The following is a 21,677-nucleotide window of genomic DNA, read 5'->3' on the forward strand; positions in this document are numbered from 1 at the left end:
ACCTACTCTTTTACATTTTACTTGGCATAATATCTTGTTTTTGCCTTTTTCTGGTTTTCTGTTGAAACGAATGACCACAGTACTCGGCATTTCTCCTCAAATTGAAGATCGTTTGCTTTTGAACGTTTTTTATTCCCGTGCTGGAATCCTTAATGGTAAACTGTAGTTTCGAAAAAAAAAATATAAATGGTGTAGATTTCTTACATATTTACTTTCCTCTGGAAAATTGTCGTGGGTCAAGCCTAAGCTGAAATAGCAGACAGATAGTGATAAATCTTATTTCCCTGGTTACTTTGACGAGACCCCTGCTCTTGTCCGTCATTTAAATACTGCGGTTTAGAGTGTCCGGGTTGCAGTGGTAGCTAGCAATCTGGGTTGCAGCGGTAGCTAGGAATCTAGTAAGAGATGATAACGTCCAATACTAAGAAATATAATAACTCGTAACTACTAAAAATAGAGTCAGATCAAAACAAGAAGTCCACTATTAGAACTGCCTTGTCAGAAACCCATATATAGGACACTTACCGCCCCTTGGCTTGAACAACAAGGGAAATGTGGCTTGAAAATTATGAAAAGTGACTACAACCACGATATTCTCCATATACGGCATTATTTTTTTTTCTTTCTTTTCCTCTTCAGATAGCTTGGCATTGGAACATAGTAGAGGGTTTTTTAATGGCTCATTTTAAAGGAAATTACGTAATTGAAAACTTTTGTAATTAGAAAAAAGTTTTAAATAAAAGAATTTTTTAACGAAAAATGCATTTGTCTATAATTTATTATATTAAAGAGCGAACTGTTGTCCGTTGTGGATGATTAATTTTATAGTGAAGATCCGGATTGCAGCGGTATTGCAGTAAAGAAATAAGCAAGAATATAGTATAGATTTTATATATAGGATCGGTATAGTTAATAATAAATGGGGACTATGTAAGTTTTGTTGGTATTGTGGCTGCAGAGATAGCTAAAACCTAGTAAAGAATTGACCTTGACATTGATTAGAATTAGTTTAATGTCTGATTCTATGAGGGTTGTCTCTTGCTATTCCAAATAAGAGAAAGTCTTAGGCTTTTTCCTCTTTGTTATATTAAAAGACTATCATTAGAAGAACATTATATTAAAGAACGAACTATAGCCAATAGTCAAACAGCTCGTGGTAACGAACTGTAGTAAGGAGCGACCCGGCTCAATAGTAACCAAAACTTTAAAAATTAAATTTTGATATCAATAGCTACATCAAAAGAATCGCGTTTTAATGCTGATTTTAAATATATAAGTTTCATCAAGTTTAGTCTTACCTATCAAAAGTTAGGAGCCTGAGAAAATGTGCCTTATTTAAGAACATAGGGGAAAACACCCCTTAAAAGTCGTAGAATCTTAACGAAAATGACACCATCAGATTCAGCGTATCAGAGAACCCTACTGTAGAAGTTTCAAGCTCCTATCTACAAAAATGTAGATAAATCACGAAGACAAATCACGGGTGCGTGTTTATTTGTTTTATTTTTTTTCCCCAGGGGTCATCGTATCGACCAAGTGGTCCTAGAATGTCGCAAGAGGGCTCATTCTAACGGAAATGAAAAGTTCTAGTGCCCTTTTTAAGTGACCAAAACAATTGGAGGGCATCTAGGCCCCCTCCCACGCTCATTTTTTCCCCAAAGTCAACGGATCAAAATTTTGAGATAGCCATTTTGTTCAGGATAGTCAAAAACCATAATAACTATGTCTTTGGGGATGACTTACTCCCCCACAATCCCTGGGGGAGGGGCTGCAAGTTACAAACTTTTACCAGTGTTTACATATATTAATGGTTATTGGGAAGTGTACAGACGTTTTCAGGGGGATTTTATTTTGTTTGGGGGTGGGGCTGAGGGGAGGGGCCATGTTGGAGTATCCTTCCTTGGAGGAATCTGTCATGGGGGAAGAAAAATTCAAGGAAAAGGGCGCATGATTTTCTAGCATTACTATAAGAAAACAATGAAAAATAAACATAAAAACGTTTTTTCAAATGAAAAGAAGGAGTAGCATTGAAACTTAAAACGAAGAGATATTATTACGCATATGAGGGGTTCTAAAAATACTTTAGCATAAAGAGCGAGGTATTTAGGAGGAGATAAACACCTCGCTCTTTATGCCAAAGTATTTTTAGTAGTTTCAACTATTTATTCTACGGCCTTTCTGATTCAGGGGTCATTCTTAAAGAATTGGGACAAAACAAGATTTAGTGTAAAGAGCGAGGTATTAATGAGGGTACAAACCCCCTCGTATATATAATAAAAATATAAGATTATGAAAGTTTGTTACGTAAGTTAATTCTTAAGTTACGTATATTTTTTACTAATAAAAACGTTCGTTAAAAATTAAAAGTTCTAGTTGCCTTTTTAAGTAACCGAAAAATTGGAGGGCAACTAGGCCTCCCTTTCCACCCCTTGTTTCTTAAAATCGTCTGATCAAAACGAAGAGAAAGCCATTTAGCAAAACAAAAGTATTAATATACAAATTTCATTTTAATAATTTATGTGCGGAGAACCAAAACCAAACATGCATTAATTCAAAAACGTTCAGAAATTAAATAAAAAAAAACTAATTTTTTTAGCTGAAAGTAAGGAGCGACATTAAAACTTAAAACGAACAGAAATTACTCCGTATATAAAATGGGTTGTCCCCTCCGCAATCCCTCGCTCTTTACGCTAAAGTTTGACTTTTTGCCACAATTCTACTTTTTAAAACAATTAAAAGCTTTAGCGTAAAGAGCGAGGGATTGCGGAGGGGACAACCCATTTTATATACGGAGTAATTTCTGTTCGTTTTAAGTTTTAATGTCGCTCCTTACTTTCAGCTAAAATTATTTTATTTTTTTTTTATTTAATTATAATAAAGAACGAATCATGCAAAAGAGGCATCTTGACAACAAACGCAAGGGCCAGAGAGCATGGAATTCTACCAGCCCGCAGAAATAGGTATCATCATTAACTTTTTAACGGCAGTCATTTTGCAAACCCACAACTTCACCAAATGTACATGGCAGTGTTCCCCTCACACCCACCCCCCTCTGTTATATTTATTGTCGCTAACCCCGTTAATTAATGCGTCAGCTCTTTACCTCAGGAATATATTCTCAAGATATACTTTGAATATTTCAAGAATTTTGAGTCTAATGCTTGGGTTTAAATTTAAACCTAAAAGTTAGATGAGCAAAGGATACAAAAAAAGGAGCGCAAATGCTTATAGTATCTAAGTAGCCATCAGTGAATCCTCTCCTCAAATTGAAAGTGAGAAGCATGAACTGATAGGCTGTAAGGGAAAACCTGGCAAGAATGGAGCGAGAGAGACATAATCACTCGTCAGACAAAAAAGGAAAATTATTAACCGAAAACTTAAAGCATTTATACAAAACAAACACCGAATTTTCGTAAGTTTTAAATGAAAAATACATTCTGTGATCTTCAAACATACAACAACAATAAGTAAAAATATTGAAGATCCACCGAAAAGAAAGTATTGTGTGTTACTAGTCTCCCCTTTTCCACTTCTAAGCCTCTGTGACTATTGATGAAGACATTCCTCATATTGCTGGGTCTTCAACAAGCCTGTGTACATGTATTAAAGCACTTAGATTTTCTAAGTCAAGTTTATTTCTGAGGGGACTTTTGACGCCCTTCAATGGTGAAAGATGCCTCTCTGCTGCGGTGATTGAGTGCCATCAGGATGCCCATGAACTCCAAAAAAGCAGGGAAGTGAAAATAGCCTACTCTATTCTTACATTCAGACAGGTATGATCAAATTTTGCTGGATCTTTGCTTATTTTGGACCGGGTTGTATCGTCTGCGTGCCGAAGAGATTAAAACTCTTTGTCCGAATCATCAACATCAAGGTTCAGAAAATCTTTCATAAAGTGGTGCTAAGGAAGGAACCTGGTCAGAAACAGCAGCATTGGGGTCAATACACTTCGAGATATTCAATAAGTCATCTTTGTGATTTACATATAAATGAATCTGAAAGTCAATGAATCAGTTATCAAATGGATTGTTATACGCGCTGTTTGTCACAAAAAAAATCCATTATCTCTCTGAAGCATGTTCCTGCCTTGGTAAGTGGCAAATGAACCCTGACTGAAGTAATCTGGAACTCAATATTGAGCTTTTTCACTAGGGTAAGATGTATCGAAGAAATAAATAGATCAATTTTACCCTTGGGTTCCTCGATCCCTTCAGCGAAGCATTTGCTGCTGGAAAACTATCTGACATCAAGCACTAAAAGTACAAAATAAGAGCCTCTTATTCCTCTGGAAGACACTGGACCAAATTTTCTAGGATAATCCTGCATACTTGAATAGAGTAAGCTGTGCTCAACCATTTGGCGGTGTTCCCCTCCCCCCCGCCTCTGTTATATTTATTTGTCGCTAACTCCGTTAATTAATGCGTCAGCTCTTGACCTCAGGAATATATTCTCAAGATATACTTTGAATATTTCAAGAATTCTGAGTCTAATGCTTGGGTTTAAATTTAAACCTACAAGTTAGATGAGCGAAGGATACAAAAAAGGAGCACAAATGCTTATAGTATATAAATAGCCATCAGTGAATCCTCTCCTCAAATTGAAAGTGAGAAGGATGAACTGATAGGCGGTAAGGGAGATCCTGGCAAGAATGGAGTGAGAGAGACATAATCACTCGTCAGGCAAAAAAGGAAAATTATTAAACGAAAACTTGAAGCATTTATACAAAATTTTACCCTTATATTTACCTTATATTATTATTTTACATTTATATATCAATTTTACCCTTGGGTTCCTCGATACCTTCAGCGAAGCATTTGCTGCTGGAAAACTATCTGACATCAAGCACTAAAAGTACAAAACAAGAGCCTCTTATTCCTCTGGAAGACACTGGACCAAATTTTCTAGGGTAATCCTTCATACTTGAATAGAGTAAGCTGTGCTCACCCATTTGTACAAATACTTGTCATTCGGCAAATTTCTGCTTCCTATTTGAACTATCCTCAACGCCCTGCTCTTTGCGCTAAAGTTTCTTACTGTTTTAAAAATAGAGTTAAAAGAAAGAGTCAAACTTTTGCGTAAAGAGCGGGGCGTTGACGAGGAAAAGCCCCTTTCATATACGGAGTAATTTCTGTTCGTTTTGAGTTTTAATGTTGCTCCTTACTTAGTAATTTTTAAGTACTATGGAGTAATTTTGTTACTTTCAGTTTGACTCTTTCTCTTAACTCTACTCCTTACAACAGTAAAAAACTTTAGCGTTAAGAGCGGGGCGCTGAGGAGGAAAAGTCCCTTTCACATACGGAGTAATTTCCGTTCATTTCAAGTTTTAATGTTGCTCCTTACTTTCATTTAAAAAACTTGTTTTTTTTTAATTTAATTGCATGTAAGACTGGAGCTAGTACTCCCTCACACCCCTGAAAGGCTGGAGTTTGATTTGTGTCCTAGGTACAATCGTCAAGGCTTGAAGATTGTACATCAGCAAGAAAGGACCACCCAGGTCAGGCTCATTAACCCAGTAGTTTCTCACGCTAATAATAATACCTGGTGTGAGTTATCTCCCATGTATTTTTTTCGTGAGTATTTTGAGTTCTAGTACTATTAATGGCCAGAACCGAAGTGCATGATGCCAACCTTTTGACGCTCCTTATGCCCTCCTCAGCCTGACATCGCGTCAGCTAAAAATTTCAAGATACTTTTTTAAATCAGAAAAGACAAAATCAAATAATCTCGCCTATAGGTGTGACTTATTAAGTGCAGTCCTATGGGTAACAGCCCCTTATAAGGTATATGGCCGATGTAAAACTCATTATCTTGCTAATCTGATCCTCGGTTTCGATTCATTATTCTTTGGATAGATAGGATAAAAAAATAATTTAGGTTTTATAATATTCTTCTTTTCTAGACACTTTGCTTTATCGGATTTCAAAATCGTTCCTCATTAGACAAGACGGATTAAGTCCCAAAGCAAAAAACAGAACGAAAGATATGGAGAAAACGGATGAGTTTAAGAACCTTCTCTATAGCTCCATTATTTTAAAATAAAGATCAGCTGAAATCCGGCTTAATTTTAACAAGTGATGTTAAAGTCCTTTAGCTTTAGTTTAATTCAGACAAGGCCTAGGACACTCAGTCTTCATAGTCTTCACACATAGGATCTATGCTTCTCTCATAACGCCATCTCTACCCAAAAATTTCAACACGAGGCCCATCTATCTAAGAAACACTATTTACGACTACTTGGAAACTGGGCTATTTGGAAAACCTTTCTAACCTTGCACTTTTAGCTATATGCTCAAAGAAACTTTGTTATTTTGCTCAAAATAGTTCCTAGGCAACGGTTGTTTATTTGAAAGCCAAAGCACATAGCTATGTCTAATGCTAATAACACTGATTTACCTAAATATGTATTTCTGTATAGTGACGATAACGGTAAAATGAAAAAAGTAAAACTTAAGGTATCGTATGAAGGTTTTTGGTGATTTTTGTATTCCTTCAATAAAAACTTTAAAGCTAGATGCCCCTCGGGGATGCTTAATATCCCCATGGAACCTAAATGAGACTTCATCCTTTAAAAAAGTAACACAAATTTGTTATTGCTGGGAGGGGAGGAAGGGCTGCTTCCGTGAGGAGGAGAGTATTTGAATTTTAACAGTTAGCATTATTCACCTTAAGCATTAGTAGCCTTTGGCTTTCAACATTTGAGACTTAGCACATATTGAGGAATTTCCATAGAAAATATATGAATATATGAAAATATATGAAAATTCAGTATACGTAGTAAAGACTTTGGATATATGGGGCAAGAACTCATATCCTTCCTTTTGTCCCCTCCCTGTTTCGTTTATATTCCTCTTTTTCTAATTGAAAGTATCTCTATGAAATTAGCTCTTTCTTATTCCCGTCCAATTAATATTATTGAGCAAGTCTGTATGGAGTAAAAACTACTAATAGGAAATTGAGCTTTACAGTCTCTACCAGTTGTGCTGATCTCCGTTTTATGGTCCCTGAGCTAGGAAGTGCAATCAGGGGCTCATGGCTCAGCCATACTGTACTTTTGAACACCCTTTCTGTTTACCTTTCCCAGGTTTCTCTATCTGCCCATATAAAACTGGGTTGACTCTGTCTCTGCTTACAGAGTCACGCCACTGATCCCCATTCCAAACCAAATAACATACGACCAACAAGACTCGAATCCTTGTCCTTATGGAAAAAGTATTTGAAGGCCTGCGTGCTAACCATGTATGTACTAAATACAAAATGTACACATTTACAAAGTATTTAAGATAAATTAAAAAATTCCTTTCCACTAAGCTAACTATTTAATGTAAATAATATAATACGGATCTATGTTAGTCTCAAATGTCGTATACAAGCCCCACTCGACGTTAGTTTATTTTCTTTACTAAAATAGTTATATATTCTTCTAGTATCTATCAACAGAACAACCAGAAACAAAAACCAATTGCAAGAAGAGGAAGAAGGAGAAATCCGCTCCTCCAACAACTGACTGCTATAGTGAACCAACCTCTCCCTGTTCTCAGAAGAAAACTTTTGCTTCGGTAAATAAATTTGATAATGAGGAAGTTGTGTTTGAGCTCTCACGGTCTTTTGCGTCATCACGGTCGGACATCATCTCAAAGAAGGTTGGAGGACGATTCAATACCAAGTAATTCACTTTATTTTAACTATTGTTCTTAAAGCACCTATGATCCAAAAATAATGGTATTTTTGTATCCCTGAACGTCTATTCATACCCCAAAACCGTGATTTTCTAAGGCACTGTTTTGAAACTATGAAATATTTTCGGCAGCATTATATTTTCGTCTGTTTCCTCGTCGAAATGTTAAGTATGTTAAGTTAATGTGGGAGAAGGATGACAGATTTCCCAAGATTGTCCTTTTCGGCCAACCGTCTATGGCTCAACGGAAAGTAGGTCGTCCACAGTCGGGGTGGGAATCTGACGTAAAAAAGATTTTTTGGAAATGGAAACATCCTAGGAGGGTGTAAAGAAGGAGGCTTAAAACAGATTAGGATGGAGGCAAGCGCAGCTGTGTTGGTCTCCAGTGGCCTGGTGCTGAAGTAAGTTGTTAGTAGTAGCAGTAGTAATGTTAATTAATCGTATTTGAAAATGGTGTTTGTCGTTAGAAATTTAAACACTAACAATCTTTTGCTTCCCAAAGACAGTTATGCCTTCAAAGGAAAGCTACGCCTGCTAAAGCTATTTACTACCATTTTGTTGTTAACTTAATTTTTCTGATTCTTCACTCAATCAATCAGTCAATTTATTCATGCTAAAAAGATTATTTGAAAGCACTACTAATGGTTATTTTGTCCAAGAGGCTTAGCTTGTTCGAGGGCTAATATTGCAATGAGAGGAAACCACAAATACAATAAACAAAACACTAAATTACAGAATGTCCAAAAAGAAGAGGAAACAGGGAATATACAGAAATGAAGGCCACTAATAAAAGAAAATTGACCGTGCGCTAGGAAAAAAAAAGAAAGAAAGTAAGAAATCATGTATCGAGAAAGCAGAGAAAAACAGAGATGAACTGCGTAACGTCAGAATAAAAACAAAAATCAACACTAAGAAGCATAAGAATGGATGATCCCTAAATATAGTTTCGAAAAAAGACGAAAGAGAGATATCAGTTAAAGTAATAGAAATAATAAAGTTCTAAAGTGACATTGAGTGAAAGGGCGGGGATTTTGTGTGGCCATTGATGAGTGTTTGGGTTAGATAGAATACTTAGAGAAATTAACATAGTGATGAGGAGCACTTGCGTGATGAACACCATGTGGAGCTAGAATTTCCTGTACTAAATTTAATGTATGTTTAGCAATTAAAGACCCGTATCTGAGGAAAGGTCAGTCAAAGGGTAAAGCCTAGGAATAAGAAATGTTAAATTAAGTGTTTTTTTTCTAAGAAAACTGAAAAGAAGAGCACAAAAGGTATGTTTGGTATTTCCCCAAACCTACCAACCGTGCTTTCTAGTCATATAAGGGTTAGTTTTCGTTCATATACATATTTGTTACTACAAAATTATTATTATGTCAAGGGGTAATGCCAACTGAACCTTCTGACTTTCCAAAATTTTTGAACTTTCGAGTCAATTTATCTGAATTACTGTTACTTACCTGTAGGGGAGAGGTCCTGACAAGACTGTGTTGATAGTAGGTAGATATGGTGTTTCATGAGATCATGTTACATAGTTGCTACTCGGCTTACAGATGCAGGACGTGTGAAAAGGAACCATAATAAGTTTTTGGGACTTAGGATAAAGCATTATGACAGAGGTCATAGGTGACATCCATGTTATTATCAGGGGAATGTACTCTCTCCTCTTATATAGATTCGCTTTTCCCCTTTCCTATTCCTCTTTAAATGTCTTGGTTTTTAAATCCTTGAATCTGTTGAAAGAGATTGACTTATTGCATTAATACTCTCTTTTGATATTTATGGGTATGAGTCACCATGTTAGCTGTCTCAACTCGACGTCTTTTATTTTACTGGCCGGATGTAGGTGAATTAAGTGAATACAACTCATTCGCAGTTACTTTCCCCTGATTGGGTCGCTCGCGAAAGAGGCGACTTTTTTTTTACTGTTTGTACTTAATTTTCTTACTTACTGATTTCTTGTTTGTTGGTTCATTTAAGTTAAGCTTTTTCTTGATTGTGCTCTGACAATTAAAATTGGGTTTCTTTCATATCGTGCGACCGATTGCTGCTTAACCTGAGATACACTGGGGAAGGTTCTCAGAGTTGATTATGTCACCATGGTTGTAGATATTCCCCAAAGAAAGGTAGAATATCATAATACTAGTTTTCTTTTGCCGATGTATGGCTGGGCAGTTACAGGCTAAAGAAGTTAGCCAATGAGAAAGCGTAAATTTTAGGCGAGTTCTTGTTGCTGCATTAAGCATGGCTTCCTTCAGTGTGGCCCTTACAGAGTAATACGGTGAAATATGTTGGTGTGTGGTACCTACATAACCAATACATCACTTTTGCTTAAACCATACAGAAACAGAGGGACTGCTTGATAAAGGTTCTGTGACTCAAATAATTTTTGTTCTTTTACTGGTTTATAATTTCGATAGAAGTACCAATGGTATGAAATTCGATTTTTTGGTCTTTTTACTGGCTTAGGCCTTAGGATTTTACACAGGAGAATGGACTAGATTTTTAAAAGGTAGGGCTGTTAGGGCCATTTGTCTTTTTTAAGAAGTTATCTTTTCTTAAAAATGATGTGATATTTTACGAAAATATGTCATTGATGTAAAAACTTTAATGTAAAAACTTGATGTAAAGTCTAATTTTTTAAAGAATTATAAGGAAAAAATCTTGTTAATATTGTAAAATCCCTGGGCTTAAATCTTAAGAGTCAATTTTCAATTATCAATTTACGAGGATTTTTAACTATTTAGTGGTGACTTGTTCCAAATGCTTCGTTAAATGCAGACCATATTTCAGATACATAGATACTAACAATTTTCACCATGGCTACATGAAGAATCTTGCTATCAATTAAATAAAAAGACAAGTTTTTTCAATTGAAAGTAAGGAGCAAGGTTAAAACTTAAAACGAAAAGAAATTATTACGTATATAAGTGGTTCGCTCCCTCGCTCTTTTCCCCTAAGTTTGAATTTTGTCCCAATTCTTTAAGAATGACTCCTGAATCACAAGGGCCATTTAATTAGAATGAATACCTCTTATAAAAGTACCAAAAAACTTTAGCGTAAAGAGCGAGGTATTGCTGACGTGGCGACCACCCCTCCCCTCATATACATAATCTTTTCTATTCGTTTTAAGCTTTAGTGTTACTGGGAAATCCAGATCTTCCTCCATGGAAAGTTCTCTTCCCCTATGAAAAATACCTCTCTGGTAAGATCCTACCACGTAATGCCCCTGACCCCTCCCCCCAATATAAATCTCCCCTGAAAATGTCTGTATACTTCCCAATAACCGATGCTATATGTAAACGATGAACAAAGTTCATAGCTTGCTGCCCTTCCCCCGTAGAATGTGGGGGTTAAGTCATACTTAAAGCTACATTTATTAGATTTTTTGACTATGCTGAAAGAAATGGCTATCTCAAAATTAGGATCGGGTGACTTTGGGGAGAAATGAGCGTGGGAGGGGGGATAGCTGCCCTGCAATATTTTTTGTCACTTAGAAAGGTCACGAGAACTTTTTATTTCCGATCAAATGAGCCCTCTCCCGATCTTTTATGATCACTTTTTCGGTATGATCGCCCTGGAAAAAAGAATAACAAAAAACAAGTAAGCGTTTCCTTTGGCAAAAATGCAAAATTCCATGTCTTTGTAGGTAGGAGCTTGAAACATCTAAAGAAGGATTCTCTGGTATGCTGAATTTAATGGAGTGATTTTCATTAACATCACTTGACATTTTGGGGATGTGTCACCCCTTTTTGAAAATTGGGTAAATCTCTCAGGCTTGTATATTTTGATGGGCACCGTTCAATTTGATGAATTTACATATTTTGAATAAGCATAGAAATTCGATTCCTTTGATTTATCTATTGTTACCAAGACCTTGTTTTCTAAGAGTTTTGGTTACTATTGAGACGCCTCGCTCCTTAAAAACAGTTCGTTACCAAGAACTATTTGAAAATTATTTTTTCTCATTTACCTTAACTTTCCTAACTTTCCTTAACCAAAGAGCTCTATTTTTGGAATTAGTTCATTGTAGTGCTTTGTCATTTACTAAGCTATAATTTCTCAATAGGGGCCAATCCGCAATGTCATACTCCTGCACTGTTTTCAGTCATGATTCTGGTTAGTCAAGCTCGTGAAAAGTCCACCCCACAACTATTGTGGTGATTTTGTCGAAAATCATTTGCCAAAGATCATATTTTGTGTCGAGAGACTATAAAGTCAGATGTAACGGAGTGGTAAATCGCGCTCCGATGAATGAAATGAGTTAGTTAGCTACCGGAGTTAAGAGTGATAAGACCGGTGAATCGTTATATGTTGTATCGTAGAGTAAATACAACTTGTGTTCTGTATACGGATTACGACATAAGTGAAAGTAAAACAGTCATCAGCAGTTTTACTGCTGATGATGAACACTGTATATGTGTTCGAAATATCCAGTTAAATAATTTTATATCTATTCACTGTCAATAAAAAGGTATCATCCCTATTTTGAACTGTTTTACTTTCGTCATGGAAAGGCAGTGTGGTCTTCGAAGTTATCTACGACGACATAAGTGGTGTCAGAAGTGGGATACTTAACTGAATAAAGTGAAACTTGGATTTTGAGGAAGCCGATTTTAAGACCATCATTAGTTTTCTGTCGGTAGCTAGCTCTGTATTTACCGTGTGTTCTTGGTGAACAAGGTTTGAGCCCCTCCCCCCAGTGGTGTCAGGGTACTAAGAGTGCAAGCGTGCTTCATAGCATTTGAAGAATAAGCACAAGTCCTAGATACGTAATTGCCTTAACTGGACCGTATCCGCTCTCTTTGGAGGAGTCAGGGAGGGGGATTCTCAGTGCTTTGGTGAGTTCGGTGCTTCTCAACGTGCTAGGACGATGAAAATTGGTAGGCGTGTCAAACTGACTTAATAGCAGTCGTTTCTGCAATTCAACCCTATCTGGGAGCGGGGCTCGAGGGAGGGAAAATCGTGAAAATGGAGGTAGGTTTTTCTTACGAATGGGTGGTCGAATCTTAATGAAACTTGATATATAGAAAGATCGCATGTCTCAGATACTCCATTTATAATTCAGGTCGGATCCGAGAACATAGGTGTGAAACGGTGAAGGGGGGAAACGGAAATTGGAAATCTTGGAAAACTCTTAAAGCGGAGAGATCGGAATGAAACTTGATGGGAGTATTAAGCACAAGTTCTTGATACGTGATTGACATAACCGGACGGGATTCGCTCTCTTTAGGGGAGTTGGGGGGATTGCTAGTGCTTCGGTGAGTTCAAGAATAAGTACTAGTTATAGATACGTGATTGACAAAAGCAGACCGGATCCGATCTCTTTGGGGGAGTTGGAGGGATTTCTAGTGCTTTGGTGAGTTCGGTGCTTCTTGACGTGCTAGGACGATGAAATCGATAACTCTAGTACCGAGTCTAATTTTAGGTTCCGACCTCGTCATACGTGCCATATGAGTTCTTGGTTCTTGTTTTTTTTAAGGAATTGCAAATTGTCAAAGAGAAAGAGATGTCATTTTTTGATAAACTTGTCTATTTTTATTTTAAATCTGGTTACATGTTAATTTTGCAGTCTGCCAATATCTTATCATATTAATGAATCATTACCGTTAGATTTTCACTTATATGAGCTTAATTTGCTGTGCAGGATTGTCCGAGTATATATTTCACACTTTCCTCAAATTTACCTTCTGCCCTCCACACTCAATCTCTCTCTCTCTCTCTCTCTTTCTGTCTCTCTCTCTCGCTCTCTCTGTTTGTCGCTCTTTCTGCGAGAAAAAGAAAGAGAGAGAGAGAGGGAAAGAGAGAGAGAGAGAGAGAGAGAGAGAGAGAGAGAGAGAGAGAGAGAGAGAGAGAGAGAGAGAGAGAGAGAGCTTGATAATATTCAATTAAATATTCAGTAATTATTGAAGCAAACATTCAATTTCAGAAAATTTAAATGTTCAGAAAATAAAATTAACTCGATAAATATTCATTTTATACTAAATATTCACTTGATATTATCGAAGGGTTACTAGCTTTGGGGCTATATATCTCTCTATCAACAGCTTAAATATTGCAAACTAAACTCAAACTATACTATGGTGTACTTACTATACTATACTATGGTATATACACTAAGCTATACCGTGCTATACTGCACTGAATTATACTATCTACTATACTCTACCGCACTATACGTACTATATACATACCATATACATACATATATACATACCATACTATACATATAGTATACTGTAAATAGTTTACATTTATGGTAGTTCTTTGAAGAGAGGGCTATGGCCCTTTTTAATATAAAATCCCATTCTAATGCCGTGAAAAAGTCTTTTAGTATTTTTTTTTCGTTTAATAGACACCTTAATTATTGTACAGGAGTCGTGGCATCGTGGAGACGTTGGTGAATAGTCTACAGCCAACAGAGATCTACCACCCAATAATATGTAAAGCTCCTGTACCCTGGCATCAGCATGTCATCATTTCTCGTCAATTTTGTGAGCACAACCTTTTTGTTCTTCATGACATTTCACTCCGCATTAGAAACGCGTGGGAAAACAGGTAGTCCCTTTTTTCGCAGCCATGATGATCATCATCAAAAGCGGCTTTTATTGTTTTTCTTATTTTGAATATTTCTAACTATTGACAATTTGTTGACTACTTAAAATATGGAATTAAACTCCATCAACCGTTGTGGGGATCGCAGAAGAAAGAATTCAAATTCTTGTTTTCAAAAAGTTTTAAATGCCTAGGAAAATTCTGTACTAAGATGGTCATAATTCTATATTAGAATCGTATTATAATATTACATGTATAATATTGTGTTATATTAGAACATTTCAAAATTGAAATAATAGGTCATCATTTCATGGATAAGGTCATCAATACCTAACGTACCTTTTTTAAAAAAGACTAAGGTTTGGCGATTTCCTAATGATGACAGACTTTCCGCATTAGAAACGTGTGGGAAAACAGGTAGTCTCTTTTTTCGCAGTCATAATGATCATCATCAAGTGGCAGCTTTTATTGTTTTTCTTAGATTTGTATATTTCTAACTATTGACGATTTATTGACTACTTAAAATATCGAATTAAACTTCATCAACTGTTGAGGTGATCGCAGAAGAAAGAATCCAAATTCTTGTTTTCAAAAAAGTTTTGAATGGATAGGAAAGTTTTTAGTAAGATGGTCATAGGGGTTATTTGTTCTCTTTGCTGTTAATAACTTCTTACAAATTTGAACTCAAGGAGTATTACGTTCTGCAACAAAGACCAGCTCTTTTCAAGCCTTTAGGTAAGAATTTGGGATTCTAATATAATTTTTGACGCTATATTTGAAGATGTAATTACGGTGTCTTAATTCTTTTTTTTGTGTCACAAAATTATTTCTTAATTTGAATATTTTTACTTAAATAATAAATTAAACTGTTTTTTTTAGTATGATTTATGCTCCCTACTAAATAAAAGTACAATATAAATAATATCGCCATTATTGTTTGCATTATTCTTGTTTAATTTCTTTTTTGTATTTTCTCTAAAAAGAAAAACCAGAAACAAGTCCCAAAAAGACACAATATGAAGAAACTGTTCTTATTTGAGAATACCTCGTCGCATTTTCAATTTAGTGTAGAGAGATGCATCAAAATAGCCTTTTAACCAATCTAACTTTTTCTCTTTGCGTGTCATAATGCAGCTTAAAATTATGAAAAATATTGAATTCAGTTGTAACTAACAGGAAAACTTTTTTCTTGCTTTAGCGCTGATCTTTGTTTATTCTCTGGGGAGGTTCACTTTTAATAACATTAGCCATGGCATGTTAATGCTTAAGCGAGACTTGTTTTGATTTAGAGAGGTTTAAGGCTTTAGTGTTAATGTTCGTCTAAACTTTAGCGAGGTCCACTTAGTTTATGCTTTTATTCTTTGTTTATGGTGTAAGGAAGTTTGTTATGCCTCAGTGTTAAAATGTCTTTATGCTGTAGGAAGGTGTATTTGTGTTTACCCTTTTCTATTTCATTAATGCTTTCGGAGTTTTATTGTGCTTTAGGGAAGTTTTTTTAGGTTTTTATGTTGATGTTTGTGTATGCTTTAGGAAGGTTCATGTGGGATTTATGTTTTTATGCTTTATTTATGTTATACGGGCGTTTGCTAAGCTTTTGTGTTAGTGTTATATGATGCTCCAGGGAAGTTCATTTTTTTTGGGGCTTCAGTATTTTGTTTATGTTTAAGTAATAAGGAAGGCTTATCATCCTCGCAGTTTTGTTCTGCTTTGTGGAGGTTTATTGTGGTTTAATGTTAGTATGTCCTTGTGCCTTAGGGCAGAAGGGATAATTGCATAAGCCTCGGAGGGGGCTCATTCAATTTTAAATAAGAAGTTCTAGTGCCCATTTTAAGAGTCAAAAGCATTCGGAGGGCATCCAGCCTCCCTCCCATACCCTTTCCCCCAAATGCAGCCGATCAAAATTTTTGGGATTGCCATTTCGTTAAGAATAGTCTGAAGTTCAAATAAATACGTCTGTGCGGTTGAATAAACCCCCCACAGGCCTGAGGCAAGGGCTGTTAGTTACGCAAATCACCCATCGTTAACATATTAAGTTTTTATGGAAGGGGTAGTAGCATAAACTTTGGATGAGGCTCATTCAATTGGAAATCGTAAGTTCTAGCTCACTTTTTAAGAGTCAAAATTTTATCGTAGGGCAACCAGCTCGCCCCTAGCTATTTCTCCCCAAGTATATCCAATAAAATTTTGAAATAGCCATTTTGCTCAAAATAGTCTAAAGGTCAAATAACTATGCTTTCGGGTTTGACAACTCCCGCCCCGGGACAAGGGCTTTAAGTTAGCCGATGGTTAACATATAAGGTTTTTATGGAAAGAGTGGACGTATACTTTTTTTGGAGTCAAAATCAAGTTAAGCCCGATTGTGTGAGAGGCAAGTCTGGCACAAACCCCCCAATTAGGATTGCATAAAAATGATGTTAATTCATTTGTTAATAGATAAGTCTATCTATTGTCCGTCCATGCGTCATTTCTAGGGTAGAAGAACTAAGGTAGATAGTCATAGAACTAAAGGAAGGGTGGTTCGTTTGATTGAATATCGAACTTCTAGTCCCCTTTCTAAGAGTCGTAAGTGATCAGAGGACAATCAACGCCCACGCCTTTTTCCCCCCAAATGCATCCTACCAAAATTTTGAATCAACTATTTTTTTCAAGATAGTTCAAAAGTCAAATAACTATAACTCTGGGGGTGGGACCCTCCCCCACATCCCCTGTAGTAAGGACTATAAGTTATGCGAGTGGCCCATTGTTAGCATGTAAGATTTTTTGTTAAGAAAAGAGGCCATGATTGATCCTGGATCTCCAAAAGAGCTTAAAGTATTAAGATGAAACTTTAAGGAATATTAAGAGGTATGCTGATCAAATCAACTATGTGCTTGCTGGTTGTAAAAAGGTAATATCTAAGGAGTGGCTGAGTATATTAGGTTGAAAATTTCAAGTTATGTTGAGGAGATGTTGAAGAGAGATCGGAGATCAACCAGCCCCTCCCCTATCTATGCCCTGTTAGGTGCTCATTTTCCTCTATGATGATCAAAATTTTGTGATTGTCATTTTGTTAAAACTAATCAAAAGGTCTAATTGCTATGCCTCTGTGACTGCGATGTCCCCCATAGTTCTGGGGCAAGGACTGTAAATTAAGCAGTTTGCCCATTGTTTGTAAGGAGGATTTATCTTAAGGAAAAGTGGAAATGTTTGATTCTGGGTGTATCGTAAAAGGTTGAAGTATTAAGGTTAAACCTTGGGGAATGTTGAACGGTATGTTATGGTAAGTCAAAAGGCACTATGTGCATCCAGTTTATCAAAAAGGGGCTGAAATGCCTAAAAATAGCTGAAGGTACTGATTTGACCCTTTTTAGCTACTCTCCTTCCAAAAGGATTCGACACAATTTTGAAATAGACCAAATTTTGACCAAATCTTGCTGAAAATAGTCTGAAGCTCAAATAACATGTCTACGGGGATGAAATAACCTCCCACAGCTTTTGAGAGGGATACCAAACCCAATAAAACACACTGCGTGTGTGCTGGTTTTCAGAAGAGCGTATCATCGATACTTAAGGAACGGCTGAGGGTATTAAGTTAAAAATTTCAGCTGAAGAGCTATCGAATGGCAACCTACCGCCTTTGCCCTGTTTATACTCCTCCTCCCTTCAACACTGATCACGATCTTTGAAAACCGATTTTGTTCAAAATTGTCGAAAGGGTTGGTAACTAAGCCTTAAGAGACGCAATACCCCCCATAGCCCCCAGGGCAAGGATCATAAATTATGCAATACCATTTCTTAACGGCAGCATTTATCGTTTCAAAAAGGGGAAATGTTTGATTCTAGGTGTGTTCGAAAGAGCTTAGGGTATTAGGGCGAAACTACGGGGAATTGAAAGGCATGTTAAACTAAATCAAAAGGTATCATGTGCATCCATTTTATCAAAAAGGTGTATCTACAACATCTCGAGAACTGCCAAGGGCACTAAGTTTAACTTTCAGATCATTGTTAGGGGCACGTCTAAAAGTGGTTGGAAGGCAACCAGTCCCATACCCTTTTCAGCTGGAATCCCCCCAAAGACATCTGATCAAAGTTTTGTAGTAGCCATCTTGTTAAAAACAGTTGAAAGTCAAATAACTCTGCCTCCATGGATGATAAAACCCCCGCAGTCCATAGGGCAAGTGTTGTATTTCATATAATGTCCCATCGTTTATATTAAAGGTTTGTTGTTGAGAAAAGGTGGCATGTTTGATCCTAAGTCCCATAATAGGCTGAGGGCATTGAGGTAAAACTCTTAGAAAATGTTGAGAAGGGTTTTAAACAAAGTCAAAACACACCATATGCAGGACGAATGTTGAAATGGCAAAATCTAAGTGTATTAAATTGAAACTTTAAAATTATGTCGAGAGAAGTTGAAAAAGGAACGGACGGCAACCAGCCCTCATCCCGTCCATTTGTCCTTTTAGATTTTCCCGTGCACATCTAATTGAAATTTTAAAGGCAATTTTATTCCAAAGAGTCACAAGGTCTAATGGCTATGCATCCAGGGATACTATGCCCCCAAAGCCCTCGAGGCAAGGATTGCCAATTATTCAATTTTTCTATTTTTAACACGCAGGGTTTATCTTTGGGAAAAGGAAGAATGTTTTATCCTGGGTGTCTTTGAAAAGATCAAGGGTACCGAAGTGAAATTTTGGGGAATGTTCAGGGGTTTGCTGAGCTAAATCGAAAGAAGCTATCTGCATCCAAATTATTAAAAAAGTGTATCTGCAATATTCTTGGAACCGGTAAGGGTATTAACTTGGAACTTTTAGGGCCACTGGTACTACATCTACTGCGGCTACATATGCGGCTGCGACAACTTCGACTGTGATTTTGACTGCTTGTAACTGGTACTACTTCAACTTGGTTGAAACTTTCAGGGCATGTTTAACAGTGCTTAGCCTTCAGACAATGCCGAGAGAGGTGCTGAACTAAATGCATCCATGTTATCATAAGAATATATTTGCAATGTCTTAAGAGCGGCTATGGGTCAGGAATATACAGTCAAAAGACACTGCGATAAGCGTATATGTGCAATATGTTATATCTGCAAAATAAAAACAATTAGAAATTTAAAGATATTAAAAAAATTCTTAAAGAACAATCAGAAATTTAAAGAATAAATAAAACGCAAAACGAACAGAAATTAAAATAAACGACCATAGCAACATAGAGATAACATGTCCTAATCTAGATGAATAAATAAATCTTAAAACGAAAAGAACGTAAATTGAACATTCAAGTCAAACTTAAAACGAAAAAAAATATTACAAACACTAGTTTGGCTACTGCCCTTTCCCCTTCCCTTACCAAAAAATTCTCTTACCTAATATTTTCTTTTCTATTTACAACACTTAAAAAGAAAAATAGAAATTACAGCAAAATAGAATGTTAAATTGCTCAGTTTTCAGGAACTAACATCATTACATAATAAAAATTCAGTTTATTTTTACTAGTTCTTTTCACTGATCTTGATTATTAATGTGATTTTCTATTTGTTCTTCGTCGATGTTTAGAAAGTTACAGGTATAATGTTCAAGATAAATATATATTTCAATAAATATTTCAATATATATTTCAATAAATATTTCAATATATATATTTCAATAAATATATATTTCAATAAAAACGTAAATGGTGCAACAAGCCTAAGGCTTTTACGATTAGAGAAGGGTGACGAGGGCGGAAGCCAAACTAGTGTTTGTAGTCATTTTTGTTCGTTTTACTTTTGACTTGAATATTAAATTTAATTTTTACTCGTTTTAAGATTTATTTGTTCATCTATATTAGTGCCCATTATCTTTATGCTTACTATGATAGTTTATTTTAATTTCTGTTCATTTTGGGTTTCATTTATTCCTTTCGAGTTTGAATTATTATAGAAATTTATTTATGCTGGTCTTAATTTTAATATGGATCGTTAAAAACTCATATGAAAAACCTTTTTTTTCAGAAAGTATTTTAGTTAATTTAGAAAAAGCGGAAGGTACAAAGAAACAGTTTCTAGCAACAAATGCGATTAGACGTTGTAGTAAGAGGTTACTACCATAGCGTTATCAATTAAACAATGCAACTAACTATTAATTGAGTAATCGGGGTTGTCTAGTTGATAAATGAATGTAAAGGAATCCTTCCAAAGTTAATTTACTTATTAGTGTTTCAGTCGACTTATTTCTGAACAGCTTTCTCCCCTTTTACGTTATAAATGCCAAGAGGTACATTGACCTTCTAACCCATGGGGTTCTAAAGAAAGTGCCCATGGGGTAGCTTTTCTTTATTTGCTAGAATCACTTTCGTTTGCAATCATTTTTTTTTTTACTATTTGTTGTTGCAAGGAAATGCTTCTTTGCTATTCTTGTGATGTGGGTTGCAGTGCTGTTGGGGCCTTTTTTATATTATTTTTATATTTTTTTATTTTTTAGATAAATATATTTATTATTTTTATATTCTATATTTTGTTTTATTATTTTTTATAATTATTTTTTTTACCTTCCTGATTAAAAACCAAGGAACTTACACCCTTGACATGAAAATGTAACATTTGACTTTGCAACTTTTATTTATTATTATATCATAATCATGTCACATTTGGGTTTTATTTTTCAGTTTTTAACTATGGAAATTTACATAGGCTAATAAATTTTAACTGGTATGTTACCCTGTAGTTCACTTCTAGACTAGTATTTTTTTAATTATATAATGGGTATATTTAGACTTAATAAATTAGAAATACTGAATCAGCATGAAATGGTAATTCCTTCGCATATATTGTTTGCAAACTTCCGTTTTTTAGAGCCTCGGTTACTATTGGAACGGGTCAATCTTTACTCAAAGTTTGTCAACACTAATCGTTCGAAAGAATTTCAAAGTCTAATTCCATAATGTATATTAAGTCCTTTCCAGATATATAAACTGCAAAGCATAGGCTTATGATTATACTTGTAACAAGTCTTGTCTTTGCGTTATACCACGTTATACCACTTAACAGCTATTTACCATGAACTGTTTGAAAACAATTTTGAAGTTTGAATTTTTTGAAACTTTCAATTTTTTGTAGGCTATGGAAATCATATCCATAGCCTACATATAAAATAAAATGGCCAGCCTTCTGGTGATAAATAAATCTCGGAACTTCTTGATTTATTTCCATCGTAAGGCAGTTTTTGTTCAAATTTAAAAATGCATTCTATATTTTTAATATTATTAATATTATTAATTTATTACTTTTTCCAGGAGGGTATTCCAATGTTTTGAAGTCTTACATACATCATTTTCATCACACCCAAGCGATGTAGAAAGGCCGGATGTAGCGAACTTTGTGGATAAGATTAAAAAAGACTGCAACGCTATTCATTTTAATATCGATGAGTGAGCAGAACCTTATTTACCTTTGTGCTTTATTCTCTTTATTATTTCATTTTATATGAAG

At 35.6% G+C, this 21,677-nt stretch overlaps 1 protein-coding gene across 1 annotated transcript in view; it reads left to right on the top strand.

Moving 5' to 3' along the window:
* Positions 1–70: 70 nt before the first annotated feature.
* Positions 71–21,677, top strand: part of LOC136027776 (dynein axonemal heavy chain 3-like) — a gene marked incomplete at its 3' end in the record, with an annotated part of 73,409 nt that continues 51,802 nt past the window's right edge. The window contains 5 exon segments of the mRNA XM_065705239.1: positions 71–155; positions 3,538–3,773; positions 7,425–7,663; positions 14,051–14,233; positions 21,482–21,616. Coding sequence (XP_065561311.1) covers positions 71–155; positions 3,538–3,773; positions 7,425–7,663; positions 14,051–14,233; positions 21,482–21,616 — 878 coding nt within the window.

The sequence above is a fragment of the Artemia franciscana genome, chromosome 5, assembly GCF_032884065.1.
Source record: "Artemia franciscana chromosome 5, ASM3288406v1, whole genome shotgun sequence".
NCBI classification, from domain to species: Eukaryota; Metazoa; Arthropoda; class Branchiopoda; order Anostraca; family Artemiidae; genus Artemia; species Artemia franciscana.